The 11,147-nt window shown below is 46.3% G+C and overlaps 1 protein-coding gene across 1 annotated transcript; it reads left to right on the top strand.

The window, feature by feature from the left end:
• Nucleotides 1-219: 219 nt before the first annotated feature.
• On the top strand, nucleotides 220-4,835 carry LOC108095862. Its single transcript, XM_017197163.2, has one exon. It carries the CDS (start codon nucleotides 717-719, stop codon nucleotides 3,129-3,131), a length of 2,415 nt encoding a protein of 804 aa, XP_017052652.1. The 5' UTR covers nucleotides 220-716; the 3' UTR covers nucleotides 3,132-4,835.
• Nucleotides 4,836-11,147: the final 6,312 nt, after the last annotated feature.

The raw sequence follows: 11,147 nt of genomic DNA on the forward strand, positions 1-11,147 counted from the left end.
GCAACAGAGAAGCGGCCACTTGCAGCAACATAATTTCAAAGTCGGAGCGTGGGAATCGCCAATCACGGCAGCAACACCAGCAACAATTATCGCACCACGGCAGCAACATCGCGCTCTCCCAGCTCTCCGGATCGCTCTTTTCGCTCGCCGTTCTCGCGCTGGCGTTGCTCCGTCTCTCTCGCTCCCCCGGGGCCTCTCACTCGCACCCGCTGCCGAGCGGCAGAGTATATTTGGAGGCGTTGGGGCGACCGCTCGCGACAGTTGTGCTTGGAACGCTTCGGAGTGAAGATCGTGCTCGTCCGATCGGTGCGCGTAAAAAAGAAAATACACGGCGAATGAATTTGAGCCAAGACTTCCCCCAAACAATTGACAAGACACGTTAAGTAAACACAAGTGAAAAAGCAACTGCTTGAGAGCAAAAAAGAAATTGTTTTTTACAAATCTCGCACGTAAATTAGCAAGCGTTCGCAAGAAACAAGCCTCACACGAATAAAACAAAAAACCGATATTAAACAACAAAACTGAAATAAAACCTAAAAAATTGGCTGCAAATGTGAAGAGACGAGAGACAGCGGATATTCCGAGTGAAATTTGTGTCATAAGCAAAGCCAAACAGCCAAACGGCCAAACAAAACGAAAAAGCCAAGCAAAATAAAGGCGATAAGTGACTGTGAAACTGTAAAGTGATGTGTGGTAATCGAAAAACAGCATAAAGAATGGCCATAGACCTCCTGATCCTGGCCCTGCTGCTCGTCTCGTTCCTGATCAACCTGCTGGCGCTGTGTGCCTTCTGGATAACGCCGGGACTGAGGACCACCGCCAACCGCTTCACGATCAACCTGCTGGCCATCAACCTCATCGGCTGCTGCATCTTGGCCCCCACTCTCTTCCTTGGGCTGCCAGGCAAGTCAGCGGAGGTAGCCTCCACGCCCACAGAGACCTTGGAGTTCTTCTCGAAGCCGGGAAACCACCAGGTGATCCTCCGGCGAAATGGCCAGCTGGTGGAGCAGGACGGCGTGGTGGTGCGACGCAACATCAGCGAGAACGGCGATTCGGTGGAGACGTTCTTCAAGTGCAACGCCACCTACTGCCGCGAGTTGACCATCGACGAGCGCGGCGATGGCGGGTTCGTCATCACGGAGACGGAGACCCACGAGGAGAACCTCTCCGCCTTCGAGGGCCAACCCACAGCAGCTCCCATCCTGCCGCCCGTGCAACTGAGGTGCTGGTCCATCGACATGACCGCCGCTCTGGGCGCTCTGGCAGTGCTCCTTGTGGTGGGGGACACCTGGTGCGCGGTGACGGATCCGCTGCGGTACCACAGCCGCATCTCGGGGGTGAAGACCTGGATCTTCATCGCACTCACCTGGGTGGTGGGCATCCTCTTCGGGGCACTCTCCGCCTTCCGGGTGCTCGACTTCGAGGCGGACACGCTGTTCAGCAGACAACGCCGCCTGGCAGTCACGTACTTCAACATCAGCAGCACGAACAGCATCTTCGGCGTGGTGTACGCCAGCGTCTACTTCATCGTCATCATCCTCTTGCCCTTCGGCTTCGTGTGCGGAATGTACTGGAGGATCTTCAGCGAGGCGCGCGGCAACGGGTTGCGCATGCGCCAGAATGGCTCTTCGCCGCTGCTGCAGAGCGCTCTTAATCTGACGGCTGGCCAGCAGGCGGCCCAGAGCAATCAGTTCTCCAACAGCCTGTGTGTCCATCGGCATTCCATTTCCTCGGCAAGTTCACACGGGGGAAACAGCAGCTTGGGAATCGGCGGTCTGCAGATGCAGATTGACCAGCGCCAGCAGCCCAGAAGTTCGCCGAGTTGCTTGAGAAGGGATTCGGCAGCGAAGGTTCTGCTGCCCACGATTTCCGATGACGGTGGTTCGGATGCGGATGCAGAGAGTGGAACTGGGGTCCAACTGATGCCCGTGCAGGAGCACGCGCTGTCGGACAGGAACCAGAACATCATGCTAACACTGCAAACGGCCAGCGGGGAGATCAAGCGGAACTACTCCGCCAGGCAGCTGCCTCTTCTGGGAACCTCCTCGCAGGACCTGAGGGAGGCGCACCGCATGCAGGGCATCCGCCAGGTGCACAGTTCCCCCAATCTGCACAAGTACACGGAACTGCGACAGGATTCGCTGGGCGAGGAGTGCGGCTCTCCGCATTTGTTGGGCCACGCGCAGCGGCAGCAGCAGCAGCACTCGCAGCAGTTGCACCTGCAGCACCAGCAGCAGCACCACCACAACCACCAGCAGCAGCACCACCCGCACTTCAGTTCGCCGCGGCAGCACGGCCACGCCCTCCAGATCCCCGCCATCCACGCCTCCCCCAAGGCTCTCAGTTACATGAGCTCCCTGCGTCATCGGCTGAGCAACGCCAGTTCGCTGTTCAAGTACCGCGAGGAGTCGCGTGCCGCAAGGATCAGCATACTGGTGGTGGTGATGTTCGTGGTCTCCTACCTGCCCTTCGGCTTGCTGGTACTTCTGCAATCCCGCCTATCGGCTGCCAACTTTGGCGGCTCCTCGCAGCTGGCCATCTTCATGATCCTGCTGGCCAACCTCAGCTCGCCGTTCATCTTCGCCTACAGGAACAAGCGGGTGAGGAGGGGAGTGAAGCGTCTGTTCGGCCTGGAATCTTCAGCTGGTCTGCAGCGCCACTGCAGCAGCAGCGTGAAGACCAACGGCACCGCAGGTCCTGCTGCAGGCGGAGCGCAGCTGCAGCGCAACAGCAGCAAGTTGTCGCAGTACAGCAGCAACAGCTGTCGCTACCTGACGCCCCAGAGTTCGCTGGTGGGTCAAGTGCCAGTGCACACCACACTGACCTTGAGACCCAACAGCAGCTGCAGCACCATCATTAACTTCGGTGGCGGCAAGGGTTCGGCGGACTCTGAGGATCCACCGCCGGCCACGCCACCGCCTACTGTTGCACCACCCACCCCAGCACCACCGGCTCGCCCGCTGCGCCCCAAACTGCAGAGGGGCATCACCATCGTGGAGCATATAGCCATCACCCCCACGTCGCCGCAGAAGTTCCAGAACCGGCGGGCCAGACTCTTCGACATGTTCTTCCGCAGCTCCAAGAAACTGCAGTCGGGCTGCCAAAGTCAGAGTTTGCCCACCGAGGTTTAAACGGGGCTAAGAACTATATAACTTAGAGAGTAGACAAACACTAAACTCGCTTGCTGAAGAATTCTAAAAACAGTATTCGTAATTTGTAAGTTTAGCAATTAGCAAAGACAACTGTTTGAACTTGAGTTTTAAGACCAGATCATGCTGTCCTAGAAGCTTCTCATGCCAAAAGAAAAAGAAAACCACAAACACAAAGAAAGTCAAACTGAACAGTTTGAGATGCTTTAAATTAACACAAAAAAATTAACACAAAAAAAACAAAGTACCTTTTAATGATTGAAAACTTTGTACAAGTCAAATTAACAGAGATAGGGTGACAGGAGTTATATCTTAGGGTGGATATCAAACTGAAAAGTGGAACCAAGCCAAGCCAAGTCGAGATCGTAATCAATGTACCTAAGCAACAAGCATATGAACATTTAATGTTTTAACTCAAGTGAAACCACAAACAGCAAAGACAGCACAGTTATTTCGAGCTCCCACAAGTAATTTATTATTTATTGTAGCGATTGTACATATTTATTAGACATCCACACCGCAAAGCTTTAACTCCAAAAAAACAACACAAAAAACACATTCTGGCTAAACGAGAAGAGACGGAAACATTCAATTCATAAGTTAATTAAGTCAATGTGCAAAGCATATGTGTATTCTAGAGCCTAAGTAGTAGAGCCGAGTAGTCTTAAACCGAGCACCTAGTGCCGAACAGTGCTTTTTTTTTAGGTGGCCAACGTCAGCGACTTTTGCAGGCGGCGTTTTCATATTGAAAATGCCTTTTGGCCGGTGCAAGGGTGGCTGGCGGTTGGCCCAGTCTATCAGTCAGTCAGCAGTTAGTTAGCCCTTGGCTAAGTCAATTTGCTTTCCTAGAACTCCGCGGGCATTGCGTGCAGCTAAATACCTCATTAGATTTAATTTAAAGTGCGATATGGACAGCGGCAATAGGTCAAAGGTCGGAGCCATCGACCTGGCTTATGCATAATGCATGGGAAAATGTTCGATGGCCCTGGCATTTGTCTCTCTGTTTTAGTCCGCTCCCGGCCAGAAAGCTTTATACCTTAAGTTCTCCTGCTTTGATTTCCCTCGGCTGCACTAGAAAAAAAACAAAACCCAAGCCCAAAATCAACACACTGATACACACACACACACAAAACACTAAACAACCTCGAATTTATATTTCTAAAGTTTATATTTTATATAGAGTGTGTGCATAGGAAATATCTATAAATATTCATGCATGTGTGTCGGACAAGGAAAATATTTCAAAACCAATTATTGTGATGTTGAGCAAGGGGGCAACCAAGAATGTAATTTCGAAATGCATTAAAAATAACTTAAAACATGTATTAATAGATATACTATATACAAGCTTATGTGTGTATACATACCTTTACTAAATAGTGATATTTTTTCAAATTTATTCTACTGTCATTCGCTAAACCATTCGATGTAAGAGCAAAAAGCAAGAGTTAGAGAAAATGAAAAACAAAAACAAAATTCAATGTGACAAATTAGCTTTTAATCTGAAGAGAAAATGCAGCAAACACGAATAATTAACAGCAACAATTGGTGGCTATTGCAAGTCTAATCCGGTATAATCCAGCCAAGCTGCTAACAAATTCAAAAATAAAAAACACAACCAAACCATACCAAACCACAAAAAGAGCAAGAAACTATTCAAATAAAAGATTATGTGTCTTAAAAGAATTAATTATCATGACTTTTTCACTGGGGGCAGTTCAATTGGGGGCTTGAAAGCGGTAACCCACGCTGATCTCCACATCTGCAGCCACAGAGGTTGGACCAAAGAGTTCTGAGTACAGTAGGCAGTACTTTCCTCATCCAATTAATACGAGGGAATTTATCGATCCAACCTGCTCTCAACTTCGCCGACAAGAGCTCTAGAACACGAACAAACACTTAACCAGACCACGGGGCGCACAAGTTCAGCATTTCATTCAGCATTTCAGTTTTCGACCCATGGCCGTATTAATTGATTCATAAATCGAAGAGAAACAGCTCGAAATTTTATTCTTTTTGTTTTATTTTCGCCGAATTGTGGCAAGCGCGTGTTTCATTTCAAAACGAAAACGAATTTTGCACAGGAAGAAATAATCTAGTGAACAATTGCAAGCCAAATTTAACATCTAACTCAGTCGATGCTAAATAAAACTTCCAGGGAATGAAACAGAAATTATATTTAGCAAAATTTCGTGCCGTGTGCTGTCCAATCCGCAAGTCAAACAACCCATTCGGTTGTCACATTTTTAGAAAAGGGGAAAGCTGCGGGGTGTGGCGGTGTCTCTCTATATGGCAGTCGGTGATTGGTACGAGTACGGGTTTGCTACTTAGAACTCGACCACGGAGATCAAACACTTGGCCAAACCAATCGAATTGGGGGGTATTAGAACGGATTAGAGGCGGTGCAATTGGGCGTTGCGATGACTAATCGTTTGGCACCGGGCTAAAATACTCGTGTATAATATCAAAGTGCCATGGCTTACCTCAACACCTGACTCACCCTGCTGGCCCAAGTCAAGAAACGTGATAAGTACGAATGATAGATACTCCATATAGACACGCTAATTTTTGCAGCAATGCGGTGACAACGGAACGTCTCTGTTTGGTCTTTCAACAGAAAAATGCGGCACATAAACAAAGTCAGAACCGAAACCGAAACAGAAACAGAAATGGAGACCGAGAGCGAACCCTCGGACACCCCCAGCGAGTATCTGAGTATCTAGCGGATGCGTTGCTGTCCCCCAACAATTCGGTCACCGAGAGCGTCGCACTTATTTATTTATTTTATGATTCACTGCGCGTCTCGGTCTATGGTGCGTTTAATATGCCTCGGTGATGCCTCTGACATTTCTACCCATCACTCGGCACAAAAAAGTCTTCTGTTGTTTGCCAATTGTGGTCTCAAAATAGAATTTCCAGTTTCGAACTCGCCGGCGGTGTGAACAAATTGTCTGAAATATCACAGATTAAATTAGCATTTAAATTAGCTTGTTTAATTAGGTACACGGTCTTCTTGTGTGAAACATGGAACTTTAACCATTTACACAAACTTAAAAACAAAACGAACTAAAAAGATCGAACTCCAAGAAAGGTCCTTGACTTAAATAAAAGATCAATTATAACCATCAAGCTCAGCTGCAAAATCGCTAGATTGCAAAAGTTGCAAGCAAATAAAAAGCTCTACAAAATGAACTGCATCAATTAAAAATCTATTTTCTACTTGAGTGCTTTAACTGGCTCCCTCGTTAAATCCACTAATTTCTTCCCATTTGGACAAGCCCGTCAGGCATTACCCAAAATGTCAACTTGCTTCCGTGGTGTTAAGCCATAAAATATTAATTTGAATAGCTGCATAATTAAATAAAACTTAAACAACATTAAAACCCCATTTTTGTAAGCCTGCTGAGTGGCAAGACAAAAAGAATGCCAAAAGTCATTAGAACAGATTTTGGCAGTTGGCACAGAGGCACAGATTTCGATATTTCTTATTTTACGCTCAGCACAAGCGGTCTACACAAACACGAAACGAATAAATTGGATTTAAACGCTAGAAACTGTCGAAAGATAGGTGAAGAGCAGAGAAGACCGCGTGGGTGGACAAGCTGCCTGTCATCTTAGGCAAATTTGTCGATTAGGCAAGAGGAAATAAACTTTTCGACTGCGACATATTGCTTTTTTCCCCCCTCTGATCCACGGATAATGACACGTCAATGCGGCATATGATGTCAAAGATCGGAAAACTAATAACTGAGCCGAGATTATCTAAGCGCTGTGTCAATGAACCTCTCGGAAGTTTCGACCCAACCTGTCATAGGTGCTCGCCAAGAATTAAATATGAATGCCAATCGCCGCTTTGTGTCATAAATCTAAGCGATTTCGGATTTATCCAATTTGCATGTGAACTTGAGTGATTCGAGTGCATTGACTCGGCTGCACACCCTTGAGCGGCCAGAAAACCAACACGGGTGTTTCTGAAATACAGATACGGCTATGGATTTATGTTATGTTCGTCGATTTTGGGGATCGTCGTTGTTTTCCGCGAAGAGGGCCGTGTATTTACGACAGCTGCAGTCTGGCCGCGTGGAGTGCTTTGTTTTTCACGAAACTACTGCTGCTCGGATTCAATCTGCAGAGTTGGCAGAGTCAGGCCATGTTACTCGTATAATATGCAAATGAATGACGGGCCTTATCAGCCTGTTTTGTTATCGCTGATGGGGCACTAGAACATCTAACAGCATAATCAAAATGATTTAATATATTTGCCAGCGCACACACACACACTACTTCAGTTTCTTTCTCGAATTTCTACAATAAGTTTAAGAGTAGAGTCAAGTTTTTGGTTCAGTCCTAGGCCAAGAATCCGTGGAACTGTGCTTTTCTCACGAAGCTTACTCTGGTTTTATCTTTTCTATATATATATATATATATATACAGTACTCCGGCCGGGATTTGTTGGGGAAATGGGCCCATAAATATGCCGTCGGGCTGGCTGTCTCTGTTTTTGCCTCCGACTTATCGCTGACAGTTAACCCGCTCGCGACTCCCGACTCACGATTCACGATTCACTGATTCGCAGACCCTCTGTCCGGGTGACGTCACAGTGGCAATAGCAACATATGAGGGCCTCCAATATAACCCACCCACCGCCCAGCGCCACCCTGCACCCCTCCACCCAATATTTGAACTCACGGAGAGCCGAGGCCAAGGGATGTTATTGCGGCCCGTCAACATTCAGCCAAGTTCTCAACACAGATCCAGAGATTCATGGAATATTCCATGACACGATTCAAATATTGTCCCACAGTAAGCAGAAGTCTTGGAGCTGGGGACTTGAATCTGTCCTCTCCGTAGTTGTTTGTAAGTTTTTCTCCAGCTTATCAGGCGCCTCGCTTAGCGAGCCATCTTCGCAAAAGAACGTATTCAAATTAATTTAGACACTTCTGATGATTTGTATACGTTTTTGAAGCTCTCTATTTTGCATATAAATTATTTTTAGTTCTGTTTTGGCACGTGCAACTAAGTACGGTGAGCGAATGGCTAAGTGCATTTCGGCGGCTGACAAAACTGAATTTATTAGTGAGTGCCAAGGCGAAAAGGAAAATGTGGAATGTTTTATTGCGATTCGCAGAAATTGTCAAGTGAGAGCTCGTGTTCAAGCAGGAGAATCTTTTCAACTGACACTCACTAAACATTAGACTTTGCTGCTCATGTTATTCGCACTTCCAAGAAAGGTTGGCTGACTATTGGTAGACAACCTGCTTGGCAGTCAATTGAACTACAAGAAAATCGGAAAAAGAAAGGAAAAAGGATTCTCTAAGCCTTTTCCTTTACAATACAAATTGTATCTTTCAAATTATGTAGAGTGACTTGAATGCCTTTCTTTGAAGCAGTGCATTGAAATCATAAAATTGTGATGCCAAAAATTTGATTGCTAACAGTCGACGGGATGCCCCCATAATAAATTCAACTCTAATAAGCCGTTTATGCCTTGTAATTTTCGATATACTCTATGCACAATTTTTTCAATTAAATTAAATTTATGTCTGCATCGACAGAAGGCGCTGTGGGGGCTGGTCGGTGACATGTGTCTCGTTTTCATTATTGCTGCCAAATTACGAACCCGTCTATGAGTAAGCAGACACAAAGAGTCGAACAAGAAGATTGCGAGCTGTTTTCTATGCGGTGCACACAGGTTCCCATGCTAGATTTAGCCAAACAGCTGTGGCACCCCCATTCGCCAGCAGCATCGCAAATAAATTCATTTCCGCATGGCTATATCTTTAGCAATTCGCTCGGTTGAATTGCCGTTTAAATATTTATTAACAAGAGGGTCGGGCAAAAAGGTTTATGGTTGAACAAACAGTTGCTGCGAAAGAAAAGCGTTTGGCCAATAATATTTGATTTGTGGCAGTTTAGCCGGCAGTAGCTTTAACAGTTTTTTCCCCATCGACATTTTTGGTTCGGCTTATTGCCAACAGTTGACTGCACTTTTCCGTGCACTTTGGCAAAGGGCCAGAAACTGGAGCTGATGAGACGGGGAAAAGTTTTCCCGAAACATGCCCAGAATACTGGTATCATAACTGTGGCTCTCAAACTGCTGTTTGATTTGCCTGTTTGCACAAAAGCAAGCCGGGTCGAGCCAAACTTGAACACAGCTAAGCAAATATTAGCCTGGCTCAGAGCAGCTCAGCCAGCTACCGAACTTCGACGGCATCAACATCGGCATCAACATCAGCATCAGCAACAGCAGCAGCCATAAAAAACGTATTATCACTCGTATACGAAAACATTTTTATTTATACAAGTTGCTGAAACTTTGTTATTTTTTTTTCTCAGCTCCATTTGGGGCGCCACTTCGTCGACATTGTAGGCTCCTCAGACGTGGATGGAGTCGGATTTTCCGGGGGAAGTACCCCGTCAGCGAAAGAACGAGAGTTCGGATTTTCATTCAGGAAGTTTTGTGGCAAACTGATTTAGAATAAATGAAAATACACATTGGCAGTACGTGCCTAGGTGCGTTGGCGCAGGTGGCGGATACGTAATGTACTCGCACTGATTTCATCTGGTTCCTATTGGCAAGCAGCTTAAGATTGGATTGCGCTTTATTTTTATATACATTCTGAACTTAAGGAGTGCTTTGCTTTAAGTTGTGTGTTTCGTCTCTGCCAGCTGCAGGCTGACATTTTGCCATTCGGTTTTTGGTTCCATGGGCATGTTTGTTTGCTGACTTCATTTCCCGATTCGTGAATTTTGTATGCCATCTTGGGGCAGAGGAAAAAGAGCGGAGTGAAAACAATGGCAGTGGCGCCGGGTGAACTTGCACTTACATGCAACTCCAAGTCTGTTGGGAGAAAAACGGGTTGGATTGTTTATTTAAGTTGCACAACAAGAGTGTCGAGCGTAATGAACTCGATTTGGGGCACCCAAAGGCAGAGGAAGGCGGATCGGTTGTAGAAAGAAATTTTAATAATAGAAGAGGTAAAATGTTACCAAGAATGGTACATTTAACCTTTAAGTTTAAAACGAGATTTCTAAGCACAGATTTACACCACGTTTAAAAGTTACAAGTTAAATAACAGGTTTGAAGAATCTACCGGGAAGTGTGGTACTTTTCATTACTCTTTCCCGTTGGCGTGTCGAGCCTTCTACTAAACATTTTAGGACCGGCACTTGACGTCCTTGCTATTGAAAATTACTGAGTTTTGCCGTTCACGCCAGCAAAACCGGAAAGTGGCAGTGGTGGCACATGGTGTGGAGTGCAGTGGTGTGACAACACTTAGGGTTAACCGCCAGCCACCGAGCCACTCGCTCCACAGGAGCCACTACCACCACCCACTCGACACAGCCCAAAACACTCTCGCACAGAATGTTCTTTGCCTTCACTTTATGCTTCATGGCGTTTTCGCCTGCCAGCCTGCATGCCTGTATTTCATCTACCCACCAAACCATCCTGCCATCATGCCATCATGCAATCAGGCCTTCCTGCCTTCATTCCATCTTGCCTGCCGGTTAGCTGGCTTGTTTGCCATCCTGCCCAGGATGCCAGAATTTCAGCCTGCGAGGCACCATGAGCGTCGACTTCATCGGTGAATTGGGGCAGACTCAAGGAGTGACTAAACTGCGTTGCTCCTCTGTGATTAGGTGAAGAGTTATTCGCCAAAATTCTACCATGAGAAAATTCTTTGAAGCCTTCAAAAGGCTTTCTTCAAGCTAAACTCTAATTGAAATATGTAGTTTGTTTCAGGGTAAAAAGAATTCCAGCTTCAGATTTTGCAGCTGTGAAACACACCGAGCATCGATCAAGGGCAACTAAATTGATTTCATAGTTAATTAGAACTATTAGTTCTCTTGCTTCAATCTAGCACGAAACACTAGTCATCGCCAAAACAATAATTAGATAAGAGAAGTGGATTTTATTATGATTCATTCAGATTTTGTTCTATAAATTAGTTCTCCGTTCATAAATATTTATTGATTTGTGACTCATTAGTAGGCCTT

This window comes from Drosophila ficusphila, unplaced genomic scaffold (genome assembly GCF_018152265.1).
Source record: "Drosophila ficusphila isolate 14025-0441.05 unplaced genomic scaffold, ASM1815226v1 contig_791, whole genome shotgun sequence".
Classification (NCBI taxonomy): domain Eukaryota; kingdom Metazoa; phylum Arthropoda; class Insecta; order Diptera; family Drosophilidae; genus Drosophila; species Drosophila ficusphila.